Source organism: Cibotium barometz, chromosome 65 (assembly GCF_041138505.1).
Source record: "Cibotium barometz isolate CiBa-2024 chromosome 65, ASM4113850v1, whole genome shotgun sequence".
Classification (NCBI taxonomy): Eukaryota; Viridiplantae; Streptophyta; class Polypodiopsida; order Cyatheales; family Cibotiaceae; genus Cibotium; species Cibotium barometz.
The window spans coordinates 17,251,235-17,267,983 of NC_141110.1; the positions used below are offsets into that span (position 1 = coordinate 17,251,235).

At 42.3% G+C, this 16,749-nt stretch overlaps 1 protein-coding gene across 1 annotated transcript; it reads right to left on the minus strand.

The window, feature by feature from the left end:
- Positions 1-1,834: 1,834 nt before the first annotated feature.
- On the minus strand, positions 1,835-6,732 carry MKK3 (mitogen-activated protein kinase kinase 3). Its single transcript, XM_086797451.1, has 10 exons — positions 6,320-6,732; positions 5,095-5,412; positions 4,761-4,979; positions 4,528-4,665; positions 4,265-4,432; positions 3,737-3,850; positions 3,539-3,646; positions 3,300-3,391; positions 2,633-3,113; positions 1,835-2,506 (listed from the first exon to the last, which is right to left on the minus strand). The coding sequence occupies exons 1-9, from the start codon at positions 6,419-6,421 to the stop codon at positions 2,759-2,761; spliced, it is 1,614 nt and encodes a 537-aa protein (XP_086653577.1). The 5' UTR covers positions 6,422-6,732; the 3' UTR covers positions 1,835-2,506; positions 2,633-2,758.
- Between the last annotated feature and the right edge of the window lie 10,017 nt (positions 6,733-16,749).

Here is a 16,749-nt window from a genome sequence, read left to right on the forward strand (position 1 = left end):
AAACTTCTCCTTAGAGAGCGCCTTGATGAATAGATCTACATTGTTATCATGTGTAGAGACACATGGACAAGATCATTGGACACCCTTACTTGGCCAGATCCAATGATTAGAATTTTTGTATCTAAGCAAACGTTAGATGAAACGGATTATCAAAGTCAACGTATTTGGAAAGATATCACAACTATCTTACATAGGCAAAAGCAATATTTCAACCCAAAGTGAACTCATCAAGGGTTTGAACAAGGTGCCATGTTATTTCTTCTTGTGCAACCTAAGAGAAGGTCTACCTCCTTGAAAAAATATTATGGACACTAAGAATGGAAGTCAAGCCTACAAAGTTATACTTTCACCACATCTTCAAGTTTCTTATATTTGTTCTCTCTTGGTTATGTACCTCTTGAAAATATTTTTAGGTATTTCTATCATTGAAACGATAATTGAAAGTTACTTTCTACTTACAAATTTGTTGCTAAGAGCTTCTCCAAGTTTATTTTACCTACTATACATCCGTGCACATGTCCATTTAGGACTCCTGTATCACAATTTAGCACACACATGCTTATGTACAAATGCCACTAGAGCATAGGTGGCAAATCACTAGGGATTGGGGTATGAAGTTCTTTGGGATAAAGCTATAGAATCAACCCCGACTTCGACAAACCATGCTTGCAAAGTGTTCACTAGAAAATTTCGTGTGATATGCTTGTCTTGAGGATTCCTTCGTAATACATCATATTACAAGGGGGATTGGCCTTTCCAACCCTATTTGCAATGTCATTTAAATTTTATGATTGCTATCTTGTTTAATAGTATTAATAGTTCAAGTGTGGTAAAGATTGTGTTGAACCCTTTTTGGGACAATGGCAGCTCGACTACAATCAAAGTACACATTCTATTGTTTAGGTTAGGGGCTGATAGTTGTCTAATTGATGAACAAATTAGAGAGTGTATAGATATTTTTTACCACAATTCTGGCCCATATGCATCTTTCCGAAACTGCTAATGCTTTCTCTTGCACCAAATCTCTCGTCCATGCATTGCTTCTTATATTTCTAGCCTTAAGATCTTATTGATTTCAACTCCATGAAACAAATTTTTCATCCGAGCATGTAGATGCTTCTACCCTAGCACAGACCTACTCATCAATGTACACAATGGACATGTTACTTTATCATACAAAACCCACATTACGGAGTGTAGAGATATTTTTAACCACAATTCTGGCCCATATGCATCTTTCCTAAACTGCTAATGCTTTCTCTTGCACCAAATCTATTGTCCATGCATTGCTTCTTATATTTCTAGCCTTAAGATCTTATTGATTTCAACTCCATGAAACAAAATTTTTCATCCGAGCATGCAGATGCCTCTACCCTAGCAAAGAACTACTCATCACTGTACACAATGGGCATGTTACTTTATCATACAAAACCCACAATGACTGGTCTCTCCCCTACATTACCCTACACTGTGTTCAGTAGGCATGGCAGGTGCATGATGCCTGGCAAAGGGGTTAGTTCTCAAGTGTAAAGGGACCCAGCACATTTGTTAGTGTTACCTTACAAATTCCATGCAACAAAAATTTCCATCCGAGCAAGAAGATTCTTCTACCCTAGCACAACCCTACTCATCAATGTACACAAAGGGCATGTTACTTTATTAGACAAACCACAATGACTGGTCTCTCTCCTACTTTACCCTACGATGTGTTCAGTAGACATGGCACGTGCAAGATGCCTCGCAGAGGGGTTAGTTCTCGAGTGTAAAGGAACCAACCACATATGTTAGTGTTAACTTCAAACACTTACAGTTTGAGAGGACCTGCCAGCACATATGCATTCAAGGCAATCGTGCCTCCACCTCTTATCTTTACTTCACATTCTATTGGGCCCAAGAATTACAAGTGTTAGGATCTCATGTTTAGTGTCAAAATGTTGGAGGGGAAGCATGTACATCAATGATAGGCAAAGCTACAACCCTGGTTTAATTCTAAGACGAGCTCAGAAAATCCTATTGGAGAAGCAGCATGTCTCATTTGAAGATGAGCCTGCCTGAAGGATGAAGGGGGGGAGGAAGATGAGACGTCATCTTAAATATTGGGATCAGGATTCCCCCAATCAAAGCACTGTAAGCTGTGAGTTTACTTGACTACAGCATTTTGTCACTATACCACAGTTTACACCAACTGTACAACGTGACTCTGCAATTGAGATCTTATTGTAAGACGAGACTTCTCTACTAGCTGAGAGTCAGTAAATACAGGACTATATACAGACGATTGCTGACTTTGAACCCCTCATAAATTGCCCTCCAAAGATCTCTAGCTTCATCAAGAACAAGGAAATGTGGACCTTGCCTCATGTACCAAGCACTGAACGAAAAAGATAGTCATACCAATCACCCTAGCTTCGGCAGGTCCTATGACCAAAAATTGGAACCATTTGAGGAGTGATTGAATCGTCTCTACTCCATCCATTGGTTTCAACGAAGCAACAGTCTTGAACACCTACAATAAGTAGGGCTAAGCATCACATTCTGTACTGCAAGATAAGAGAACCTCAATAATCATGCAACACAGGAACGCTAAGAGGGCAGCTATGCAGGCACTCAGGGAAAGAAAACCACCACGCACCTTGTAAGCTTCATACCACATTGGCGTCTATGCAGAGGATTCCCACCAGTATGTTCACCTGTTATACTAGTTCAATTCTTAAAGTTAATGATTGTTTCTAAACAGACACACCAAGAAGAGACCGAATTATTGCTGCAGGAAGAGCTCCTGCTTAAGTATGTAGTAGCACCCCAATTGCTCGCCAGGCTCCATAATAAAATGCTCATTGAAGGTACCCATTCGTGTTTTCTGTAAATCAAGGGAGGCGTGATGTGGAAGACCCTCTACTTGAACTCCATCTCCAGTTGGTATGAACTGAGTGCCAATAACAAAAGACCCAGAGGCACGAATCATCACCCCACGCTTGGCATATGCACAACATTGCAAATTTTCCACCACATGAACAAGTCTGTCATCAACATTTTCACCAATCAACATTCGCCGGATGCTTGAAAGAGTGTTGAAAATATCCTCAGCTCCAATGATCATTTGGTTGCCAAACCTGAAGCCCAAAAAAGAGCCAAAATTAATGCATGACAGTTCAGTCACTTTGCCATAGCATACGATCAAATCTAACATTGTTTCCTTATTCGGGACCTAGATTAGGTCATTCAAATCATCACATGAACCATGTAGTAATGTACTGCTTGACAAGGCCAGATGTTACTCAAACCCTACAGCTACTTACGTCAAAGCAGAGTCGTCCCTATAAATTGTCTTCATGTGAGGCCATGTTCTTTCCAGGCCATCAAACATCATGTAATAATGTATCGTAAGCATCTGCGAAACAAACGTCGTCAAGTTTTTGAGACTTGCTTTCCAAATTGCTGCTTTTGAAAACTTCTTTTTCAACATGAAATAGATATTAGTGACAATTTTAAACCTACTGAAAAGAGAAGATAAGTCAAACAAGACAAAGAACCTCACATCAGCGAGATCCTTTAGACGTTCTGTAGGATCGAAAACATTTTGCACGAAAGCAGCTAAATCAACCTCTGTGGTTTCATATTTCCTTATGAAAGAGTGTGATAACAACTGCACATACAGTAAGAAAACAATTGTTCTCATTATGTCGTCATAACCAAAAACATGGGCAAAAAAGGAACAAATTTTGTAAAGGAAGACCTCTTCAGCAGTTGGCCTCGCATCTGCTTCTTTTTGCAGACAAGCATCAACAAAAGAGCGAAACTCGAGTGAAAAGCGATCATCTGGAAGTGATGGTGAAGGATCATACATCACCTGCCATGTGGCAAGCATATTTTCAACACACAAGGTACAAATGTCCAAATGTCACATAGTTTACACCCCCTGTGTCACTTCAAAGTTCAGAGAACACCACTATTTCAATGTCTCACTGCAATCCAATGTGCCCAAGCTAAGGCTGGGTACAGTGAAGTCCATGGGACACATGGAGGGTTGCATGAATAAGGTTGTCCCACAATTACTGATGGGCCGCCAAGATGGGGGCCTGCTGACCCAGGGAGGGGGACTGTTCTCTCACTGGCCTATTTGAGAATATGCAAATGATTATACATATCTCAAAAACCAATGCGCACACCACATAATCCCCTCAAAAAAGGAATAATTAGGATGTCAGATCTAAGAAAATACAGACTCGCAATGTTTGAAAATGGTAGGTGCATTAGTGCATACTTGGAGCATTAAGTTAACAGGTCCCTTGCTTGCATTGTATGGGAATTCGCCTGTTGCACACTCCAAAAGTGAGAGACCCAGACTCCATATGTCAGCTGGATATGAGTAGCATTCATTATTTATCCTTTCCGGAGACATGTACGTCACTGTGCCAACAAAGGTAGCACACTGCATGATATAGCATGAAAAATGAGGGATGATCAAAAATATTTAGTTGCTTGCATCTGGAGACATAAGCATTTCAACTCAAATAGACATCTGACCATTGCGATTGAGTTGTCAAGGCCAGCACTGATTCCAAAATCTGTGATCTTGGGTTCACCGTCTAGATTCACGAGCAGATTCGCTGGCTTTATGTCCCTGTGCACCAAATGTCTCACTCCGTGCAGAAACTGCAGACCCTGCACCTTGCAAGATGATTACCATCAGTTCAAAAAGAGTTCAGTGCACACTATTAGCATGCTAATAAAAAAGAACTTCAAGCCACAGATTTTGCCTGGAGAACTTTTCTTGTGATAACCGACAGAATCTGCTCTGGTATGCTGTGTTTGACTCGGACAATATCTGCAAGTGATCCTCCATCCATGTACTCCAGTGCAATACTGATCTGCCCACTATCTGGGGTGTAAAATGCTCCATTGAACTCCACCAGACCTTGTGCTCGCGGTGCCTCACACAGGGTACGGATCTCATTAAGAAGCTGCTGTCGTTTGTCCTGCCCAAAAACAGAAGAAAGGACAGAGAAAATTAATGTTAGCAACCCTAGCACTAGTTTCAAGGTTGAGCAAGGGCAAAATAAGTTTTTCGACAATAAGGTGCAAGCATTGGACCTTCTCAAAAATGTTGATTTTCTTGAGAGCTAAAATTCTGTGGGTTGGGATATGGATGGCCTTGCGGACAACACTGCTTGCACCCCATCCAATGGCTCCAAAAACGCACATTTCATGGGAAGCACATCGGTATGTTCGTTCCCAGCCCCCTCCTCCCCCCATGCCATCACTGTGAGCCTCTCCTGCTCTGTCATCTATGCCACCAGTAGCAGCGGTGGATGAGGATGAAGACGAGGAGCGCTTGTGAAATCCAAGCTCGTTGATATTGTACTCTCCACATGACCTACTTAAAAGATTCAGTGTTCCACCTGCTGTTACCTGCAGAACTTTAACAATGAAAGTGCTTTCCAACAGCTTCAAAAAAAAAAAAACACTAGCATACTGTTCTGCATTACAAAAGAACCCTAGCCATTGAAGTGCAATCCCATGGACTCAACAACTTCACAGAAACCGCGGCCATTGATTATGCATTCGGCATTCTTAAAGCTAAAAAGAAACCCAACCATTAGGTTGGCATCTGAGGGAGCTTCACAACAAATCCTACCAAATGAATCTAAATCTTGAATATTACGAGCCAATAGTGAGGCATCAAGGCAGCTTCACTAAATTGTTCACCCATCGCAGTGGATTCATAGAAAGACCTGATGACTGATAATGGGTCCTGCCAAACCCTGGCCGCTATTGGGGCAATGCCGTGTTCTCAACACTACTTTGGCTCATTGAATACCAAGTGTAACAACAACCCATATCCCAAACTTCTCATCAAGGATTGGTTTTGAGCCACTATCCCCATCAACAAAGGAATGACCTGCTGAAATATCAAGCATTATGAAAGGCTGATCCGCCTTCTCTCTTTTCTCTTACGTGATATATGTGAATTTGCTGCAATTCTAGCCGTAGGTGAGGCATCTTGAAAGCTTGGAAAAACCCTATAGGTTGGTTGTGCATCAACCTGGCCAATGATAACCCATTCAGGAAGCTTAATCAAAAACCCTAGCAATAGGCTATATATAGCAAACGGCTGTGTATCCCTGGAAAAAACCTGGTGACTAGCGTGCAGCCTCACACATCCCTACAAAACCCTAGCACTCCAATTGTGCATTCTGAGATACTCTTCTGATTTCTGACATCAAACCCCAGCAATAAACCCCTAATCGTTCTGAAACTTCAGAAATCCACTTCTTACTATCCTAATCTGCTCAAGAAAGAGAGAGACTTTGGCTACCTTGTAAGAAGCCGTGGCATCAATGGACATGTCCGGGCACAAGCTGTTGTCTGTGCTCATGAGCGGCAGCAATTTCTTCCGGATCTGCTCGAGGCCAGCCATAGCTTGGAAACTGACTGAGTGCGCACAGAGGATTTTTGTATGCCTACCGCAAGTGCATGGATGGCACGGGTGGTAGTGCCCAACAGGCGCGCACCCACTTCAACAACAAGATGGTACAATAATCTCTGCAGTACCCAAATAACATGAGGGGGTTTGTTTTTTATGGTAAGTTGTAATGCACATCGTATCAATGCTAAACGCTACTAACTTCTAAGGCTCGGGTCACATAAAGGAGAAAATGTCCGCAAAGGTTTTCAGTAACAAAATTCAAAATTTAAATTGCCAACGTGCTCTCAACAACAATCAGCAATGGCATATCAGAGTTTGAGAGCAAAGATATCTAGCTAGGGGGCGGTTGTTCGATTTTGCTCTATGCACGTTTTGGATAACATGTTTGGCTAGGACAATTAACAAGCCCCAAAATGAGATGTTTGGCTTGGTGTGTTTTGTCACCCCCACTTTTTTACAAATGTCATGCCACATTAGTGTGCTCTTTGATGGACTCTTTAAACCCACCCTAAAAGTGAATGTGTTACCCAGGCTAGGCATGGGCAAGAGAAATTTCATGAGCGGTAGGTGCAACAGACAACAAGTGACCTTGGCTAAACCTTTGCTTACTTGAGTTCTATGAATGCCCTATTGTGCCTTAAAAGTTCTCAAAGTCCCAAAAACTTCATTGAATGTTCTTTTGACATACAAGAGATTTCTTTGCATATTTTGTGACATCAAAGATCTTTCTCTTGTGGTTAGAAACCACATTAGCACAACCAAATTACACGGCTGTTAGTTACAAGTCTTTAGCAATTTGTACTGTATTGTGTGGTAAAATGTTCAATTGACAAAGCACATAGTCTGAAGAAAGCTTGTAGAATTAATACAATAAATCTTGGGCTAAGTGTAACCCCAACCACTTGGATTGCAAATTTTACGGAGCTACAATGCGAAAACAAGAAAATTCACAACTAATATTTCCTAAGACGATGTAACATGTCATACACATTCCCAAATTATTTAAACAAATGGAACAAATCATATTCCACATAAAATGGAGTAGCTACATACTCAAATGTAAACATGATGAATAACAAACAATAAATGCCTTAATACTTGGGTTATACGTACTCAAAATCTGTTGATTTTGAGCATGGGATTACGATGAACCCCATAGCTTAGGATTGCTAGGAACCTCAAAAGCTACTCAAAATTTCTCAAATCCAAGTCTGAGATCTCTACAAACCTTAGATCTTGACGAAACTCTACAAGATTTCTACGAAACTCGAAAGCAAATTGAAGAGATGAAACATCCTTCTAGCTTTAAAAATATTTGACAGTTTGAGGTAAATAAGGTGGGAAAAAGGCTTTTCACTTTTCCCCTTCCCATACAATGGGTCAGAACCCGACTCAAAAATCTTTGCGCGAAAGATGTTCCTCAAACTAAATCAATGTTCAAAGCTTGAACATAACTCACATTTTCTTATGAAGCATAAACTTGGTTTGGCATGTTGAAAACCATGCACAAAGGATTGCGTCTCTACGGACCAAGCAATGTTGCTATACCAAGCAAGCAAACAAAACTACGGTTGTTAAATAACGAAACCTAACATCTTAACAAACTAGTCAAGATAGAGAAACTCATTGGAAAACCCTCTCCGAACAAATATGGTTTTTTAGAAAACCATAGATTAGACGACACACGCATATTCCTTTGGCCCAACAAACCAAAGCCAATAAACCAGTGGGTTGATATCCATCAACTCGTGTAGCGGAGATTGACACCCGTGTGCACCAACATAAAAAGTTGGTGGAGTCCTACAACTCCTATAACTGAGTCCCATTAACCTATCTAGCCACGATGTTGGCTTAGCCACCTTCAAGCTCTTCTTGTCTTCGTAAACCACTTCTCACATCTCAGTAGGCCATCAACTGTGTCATCATTGTATTGAGATTCCAATCCATTGCAGTGTTGTGAGCAGTGCCCCACTAGCCATGATAGTAGGTGTTCACCTCAAAGATGGACTTTCCACTCCAATGAGCTCTCATGATGCACATGGTGTTGGCTCTGTCATAGAGGGAGGGCTACCATCTCACATGAGGGCTTTTTTGTGAAGCTGCCTCTCCAGACATCTTGTATTGGATGTAGTTCCTGATGGTCCTCCTTCACCTTGGCTCAGTGCTCTAGACGGAACTCAAACTTACATCTCCTCCTTGCTATCTCCTTCACCTTTGTGATTGTAAAAAGGCCCCTCTCCTTTAGATCGTCCAGCTCTAGGAGCATATGCTCCGGGTGATGGTACTTGTTGTTGTCTCTCCAATGCTGCTTCTTACCTCAGTTGAGGAGTGGCACCTACTTGCCTTTCTTCGAAAACTTCACGGCCGTTCTTGCCACCTATTGAAACCTTATCTCTAAGGTTTTCTTCTTATCCCCAAAAACGGGTGGGTTGTTGCTTACTTTAAGCATTGAGCTCCTATGGCTTATCCTCCCTTGAAGGTGCTTCACACGTGTGAGCGAGAAACAAGGAGAGAGACCATCACCACTTTACCAATGTCACATCCCCTTAAGAGTTTTCCATAGCTAAGAGTGTCAAGATCTAGTTACCCCCCAACCGTAGAGGATAATGATGAGTGTACACACTCATCCAACTAGTATAGGGTCTGCCGTCCATAGTAGTCTGACCATCTGGACCACCCGATCATTTGATTGCCTAGCTCTATGGCAGCCAATGCTCCAATCAAGATGTCCTCACTCCTAGACCCTGGATGCACTTGCTGTCTTCACTCCGATATTCAGGCTCCACATCCGGTCGAGCTCTCACATGCCATTACAAGGCTACATGACATTACCAATGTCACATCCCCTTAGAGCGTGCCATAGCCAAGAGGGTACTCAAGCTCTAGTCACCACCCAACCATAGAGGATAATGATGAGTGTACACACTCATTTAACTAGTATAGGGTCTGCCATCCATAGTAGTTCGATCATCTGGCCACTCGGTCATCCGGCTGCCTAGCTCTATAGCTAGTTAGTGCTTCGACTGGGATGTCCTCACCCCTAGACCCCAAATGCACTCACCATTTGCACTCCGACGTTCAAGCTCCACATTCGGTCGAGCTCTCACGTGCCATTACATGCTACATGATAAAAACAAAACAAAAAGTAATAAAAAACTTAAACAATTATGCCTCAAAGACAAAACAAAACAAAAAGCAATAAAAAACTAAAACAACTACACATGCACACCCCCCTCTATCCACACACACACTTGTATAAACACACAAACCCGTATGTGTGCACAAACCAAATGCACGTGCACACATGGTATGTGTGTATATACCAAATGCACACTTGGTATGTATGCATATACCAAATGCACATGTACAATCCCTAAAATATAAAAACCTGCACATGAGACCTCCACCCACACGTGTGCACACAACACACATATGTGCATCCCCTACCCATATGTTGTTAACCACAATTGTTAACATTACTCCTACTACTTTTTATCAAAGTGAAGTTGCACTTCATGCAACTCATTTTATGTAAAAATGCACTAAGCACTTCATGTAAAAAGATATGATATATGTAATGTCGGCCATGTGCTAGAAAGCCTAGGTGTACACATAGAGCTAGAGAACTAGTTTTGGGCCCCCAATTGTTAAATGGTCAGCTATTGTAAAAAGTGACCTCTTGTATATAAGTGACTTTAAGAAATATGAAAAGGATACAATCCCATCATCACATTGGAGTCTTCTTCTTCTTACCTCTTTCTCTCTTGTGTGCTTATGGTGGTGAGCTTGTGTGTTGATGCATGCTTGCTTGATTGTGAGTGTGTGCTTGTAGGTGATGATCTCTATCTTCTCTCCATTCCCTTCTTCTCTATCTCTCAATCTCCCTCCCTCCTTGCACACGTAAGGCATTGAGATAGAGGTTTCGATTCCATATCTCCTTCTTTCATTGCTCTTTACCTCTAGCACATGGAAGCTCCACTTGGGTGACATAAGTTGTGGTGGAGTTAACCCTCATAGAGTGGCTAAATACATGCTCCCAAACCAACCCTTGCATCTTCTCTTCTCTCCTTTTCCACTCATGTAAGGTGAATGTTCATTTGGGTGAACATCTTTGACACCGCTACCGGTGGGGAATAGCACTTAGCTTAGGGTCCTTCACAATCTCTTTCCTAAGCCAGGGACTTATCTTGCCCAGATGGAATCTAAATCCATTGGTTGTATAAGCTTGGTATGAGATGCTTGTTTGATTTTTGTTCTTTTTGTTTTTCTTTTTCTTTGAAAAATAGAGTTATAATGGAGCTTTGGAAGAATTAGGAGCTTCGGAGGCTACATCAAAGGTGGAAGCAACAAATAAGTACTCTAAATCTACTATTGGCTCCATTTATTTTTGGTTTTTTCTTCAAGTAGATATAAATTTCATGGTAGCTTAATTACACCATTAATCCTAGGATAATAGGGTAAACTATGCATTCTTTGCATCATTAGGTAGCTTAAGACTAGCTTAATCTATGCATAAAAAGAAAAACCTCAAAAAATCATCAATAAGGAGGAGAAATTGGGAAAAAACAGGAGAAAACTAGGCACAACTCACTCTCGGGTTGCTTTTTTGAGAAGTGGACACTCGTTTCTTCAGAGGTACATTTCGTACCCTTCTTAGCCACACTCGTTTCTTCAGAGGTACATTTCGTACCCTTCTTAGCCACACTCGTTCACTTCCAGATTGAGAATCTTCCCAAATCTAATCCATAAATGAGTGTAATGGGCATTAAAAGAGCATAATTGTTGTGAAGCTAATTATGTTAGGAGAATATTTAGAGGTGGCTGTTAGGGATATGTCGTTTTGGCGCTATTAAGACACACGACTGTCAGTCTGTGAAGTAAACATCTGTACCTTCACAGACGAGTATCCATTCCTCCCCGAGTGAACACCCCGAGTGAACGGCTGAACCTGAGATGAGCCCACAATTGATCCCCCACCATCAAATGTCCATTTCCACTAATACCCACGGTCACACTTTCTTTAGAATCAAACAATTTTTCCTCTACAGAAGAATGCCCATTCCCTAATCCATCAATGATCGCATCCTTCCCGACTAAGGAATGCCCGTTCCTCCTAGAGGGAACATCCGTTTCCTGAACTAAGTCCACAATTGTACCTATATATTTGTGAAGACGAATGGTTGCGCTACTCTAGTTAAGCCATGCCCATACCCACAAAGAGGAACGACTGTTCCTCTGAGAACGAACGGCTATTCTCTAACTTCCAGAGGACAAAAGAAAATTGAAAAAAAAAACTTCTAGTTCTAGAGTGTGATTCTACACCTTTGCACAAGACATTCATGCACCTATGCTCAAGCAGATTGGTGTGAAATAATCCACTATTTGATGATACCAAACCCCCCTACCCCGTAATCCCTTGCTAGATCCGATCCATCGATCAACACCACATGGAGCTAGACAATGTTGGTCTTTGATAGCACCAATGAAAGTGAAGAGCACCCAAAGCACGGGACAAACCACCCCAGACTTGGAGAGGCAGGTCGATTGATTACCCGGTGCATGGACAGACGTTATCTCGAGAGAAAGCACCAAGATCCCCTATACATTCACAGAGGAGTCTTGCCTTGAGGCTAAGGAGCTGTACACTAGGAAATGTGCAATCAAAACAGCCTCATCCCCCAGGAAACAATCATGGATTGCCAACCGGAGGGAACCATCACACGCTCAATAGATCCAAGACTAGAGGTGGGATAGGGTCCAGATAACCCAGTCCAACCCGATCCAACAATTTGGGAGCCATACCGACTATTGTGTCGAGTGGATTCATTCCTATAGGTAGAGAGCCAGCTAACCGAGACCCTGAAACTTCCTACCAATGAGACAGATTCCACTCAGAGCACCCCACCCAACACACTGTGCCCATGTATAGTAATTACCCACCTTGAGGGGTATACCCTGGATACCATATGGATCCCTATGATGGAGTACAGACTAGCCCACAGTTGACACAGTATCCATAGATGCGACATTACCCCTGAGGCTTTGCTTTCCCACCTACCGCACCTCCACCTGCACCGAGCTTCGGTGCACGGTTGACACCTGAAATTTTGAGGTTAGCAATGGAAATAGAGAGGAGGGTAGCATCGGGGATTGCACCACTAGTAAGTAACCATGCATCCAAGCCCTTGCCAAGACCAGAAAGAAACAAGCCGACCCATATCTCTAAAACTTATTGCCAAGTTTTATGGATCAGGGGATCGTATTCCTCATCTAGAGATGTTTAACCGGATCTACGAAGCATCCATCCATTTAGAAGATTAGAAGGTAAGGAGTGTGTTTTTTGAGGGAGATTTTACTGGCAACTCTTCTCTCTTAAAAATGTGGACATTCTCTCTCCAGTCCCTCCACCACTACCTCCAGCCTAACCCACCACTATCTCCTACAACCTCCACCACCACCTCTCAACCTAGCCCACTTTCTCTTCTCTAACTCAACAACTTAGCTCCTCCCTTCTCTCTCTCTCTCCCTCTCCCTCTCTCTCTCTCTCTCTCTCTCTCTCTCTCTCTCTATCTATCTATCTATCTCCCAATCTCCCACCCTCTTCCCTATGTGTCCCTCTCCCACCCTCTTTCCCCTCTCACTCTTTCTCCCTTATCTACCCTCCCTCTCACACTCTCTGTCCTTCTGTCTCTCCTTTCCTCTCTCTCTCCCAACCTCTTGCCTTTCTCTCTTCCTCTCTCTCTCTCCTTCTCCCACCCTCTCTTGCTCTCTCCTTATCCATCCCTATGCATCATCTCTCCTCTCCTCTTCTCTCTATCTCTCCCTCTCCCTATGCATAATCTCTCCTTCCCTCTGTCTCTCTCTCCCTCTCCCTCCCTATCTCTCCCTCCCTATGCATAATCTCTCCTCTCCTCTTCCCTCCATCTCTCCCTCTCCCTATGCATAATCTCTCCTTCCTTTCTCTCTCTCTCTCTCTCCCTCTCTCTTTCTCCCTCTATCTCTATCCCACCCTCCCTCTCTCTCTCTCTCCTTCCCTCTCTCTCTCTCTCTCTCTCTCTCTCTCTCTCTCTCTCTCCCAACCTTGTCACTTTCTCTCCTTCCCTCTCTCTCTCTCTCTCTTTCTCTCTCTCTCTCTCCCAACCTTGTCCCTTTCTCTCTCCCTCTCACTCTACTTCTCCCTCTCCCACCCTCTTCCCTCTCTCCTTCTCCCAACCTCATCCTTTCTTTCTCCCTCTCTGTCCCCTTCTCCCACCCTCTTCTCTCTCCCTCACTCTTTCTATGCATAATCTTTCCTACCCTCTCCCTCACCCTTGTTATGCATCATCTCTCCTTCCCTCTCTCCCACTATTTCTTCCTTTCCCACCCTCCCTTCCTCTCTCCTTCCCTCTCTCTCTCTCTCCCCCACTCCCTCTCCCCTCCATCAAGAGAGAGAGAGGAGCAAAGAGAGTAGGAGAGAGAGGGAAAGAGAGTCATGACATAATTATTTGAGAGGGAGAGGGAGAGAGCGAGAGAGAGGGAGAGGGAGAGGGAGAGAGCGAGAGAGAGGGAGTGAGAGAGAGAACAACATGACAACATTACATCCTCAGGATCGAGGTTACATCTTCCAATTGGAAATAAAACCAAGTTCATTCACATACAACTTCTAAATACAACTCTTCTATCAATACTGTTATTCACTATCATCTTTACTTCTATGGGCATCGCTTATCCTCCGAGGTAAAGGCACGTTCGTTCCCTTCCGTACTTCCTCAAGCAAGAGACACTCAAATGCATCATGAATAAAGCCATGGGCTTCATTAGAGAAATATCATCATCACTACTAGGAAGTGGTAAGGATGTGAGAGCTTTCCATGCTTGTGCACCATCTACGATCTTTTGCTTGACCTTCTGATTGTTGGCCTCTCTAATGATATGTGTAGCAAAAACTTCAATGTTAATATTTGATGAGGCCATCATAAACAATACGAAGGAGGGTTGTGGGTGGAGTGCTCTACTAAGAAGGCTAAGCTAAATGGTGGTTAACATAGTTGTATGGAGGTTATCTATATATTTATAGTAGTGGAAGAGGTGTACTCTACTTTCGCACTTGCACCTATGTGCTTTACGGGCTACTCTATTCTTCAACTCCTCTTGAAGGGACTCCTCCTTCTCTTCAGCAATGTACCCGTAACTCCGCCAAGCGCCGATAGTGCTTTCAATCTTCATATTCCAGATATACAGATATCTAGAATCGATAGGCTCATCCACTAGCATCTTGCTCCAAAGACTACGAGCCTCTTTCATGATTGTCAAATGTTCTTTTGCATCTCCACCTAACTTCGTGCACAAATCTTTGTAAACCCTATCAAGAGTATCCTTAAGAGTATAGTTAGGGCCATTAAAAGAAGACATAATGAGATCGACAAAGATTAGTGGATGAAGGTGAGGGTTGTTAAGATAGAGAATGATGGTAAGGGAGAGAAATACAATAAGAGGGGAGGGAGGCAACAAGATTTGGAAGTGAGGATTAGAGTAAGAGCCAGGGGTCATATTTATAGATACATCATGCTACAAGAAGGGATTTTGCATGGATATTTCTTAAATTTAGAAAAGTAAATGCATGGATAAGTGCTTTGTGTAAAAAAAGTAATTACATTAATAAGTACTATATTCAAGAAAATTGATGTAGACATCAACATTGAGCAGAGCTTAAAATAATAAATGAAGATATTCCAAACATTGACAAACAACCATATTGGTTATCCTATTAATACATTTAAAAAACTAAAAGTAAATAGACCTTCCTAGAGAGTTGATAGAACCATGATACAAAGGACATTTTATTATCGCAAAATGAAGGGCATTTTCAAAACTACTGTGCAATGTCATCAACAGTATAAGGTCCTTTTTAGATTGTTCTCTTGCTGAACATTCTCATTAGGTCTTCCTTTTTTAAAGTGGGTCATGATGGATTCTTTCTCATAGTCACTTGATAATTTTCATTGCATAGTAGCGATTCCTTGGTCTCAATTACAAACACTTCCATCTGTCTGGCCTTAATGACCAAATGACCAAAGACCGTAGCTATGTTTAAAATTGTCAAATCTATTCTCTTAGCTGCCATATCCGATATGCCACTTCTGTACTTTGTTGACCAATGGGCTACATCATTTGCTTCTTGGCATAGTCCCTTTTGCAACACAGATGCACCAACCTCAAATGCTTGAATCTCATCCATAGTAAGGTTTGTACCTCGTCCAACTGGCCATACAACCAGGGGTCTAACAGGTGATTGACGGATGGTATTACATACTCTCCAAGTATGTTATAAAACCACATGAACTGACACCTCTGCCCCCTGACCACTCTCATACCATAGAAAGAAGGAGTTGGAACACCTTGCCCACATTTTTTGATGCTCTTCTTACACTTACCATCTTGGCCACCTAACTATCCAAGTGACCTTGTTGTGTAGATGTGTTTGACATATAGCCCACATTGAGTCGTGTATGTCATTCTTCACAATTTCTAGCACCTATGATTCAATTGGCTAATCCCTATGCATTGTGTTGACCACCTTCTGTAGCTAAAGGAATAGTGGGTGGAAAGTTTAATCTCCTACCTTGTTTCTTACGTGGTTGGTTTTCTGTGACATACTCTGGACGATGTGATAAGTTAATCTTCCTCAAGATTTATATTTGTGGGTTTTCGACAGTGGCTAATTGTAATGTTATCATCAATATATTTTGGTTGTACATGCATTGGTGTGCCACTCATTTGTATAAACATGTTATGGTTTGCATCTAACCCAAAAATACGCAAATATATAAAATAAAGGTGCTTGCATGCACAATATGGTTTACCAGCCCCATATTGTGCTTTGCATGCACAATATGGTTTACCAGCCCCTACCCTAATTTGAAAATCAGGACGTGTGCATGATGGATTCTTTCTCATAGTCATATTTATATAGTTTTTTTGTGTGATAATGTGGTCATCTTCTTCCTCTTCATGTTTACTTGTTCTCATTATTTTCATTTAAGATACTTGCACTTAGAAGAAAAAGGGGGGAAGAGAGAGAGAGAGAGAGAGAGAGAGAGAGAGGCGGTCATCCTTAGTGAGGGGAGGGTCCCCTCACTAAGGGTGACATCGCCCTTAGTGAAGGGGGGCGGGGTTGACCCCCCCAACTAAGGGCAATCGCCTCTCTCTCTCTCTCTCTCTCTCTCTCTCTCTCTCTCTCTCTCTCTCTCTCTCTCTCTCTCTCTCTCTCGACCGCTCCACCGCTTCGCTTCCTCCTCCTCTCTCTTTTGTGCCTCCCTTTTCCCCCCCTCCTTCTCGCA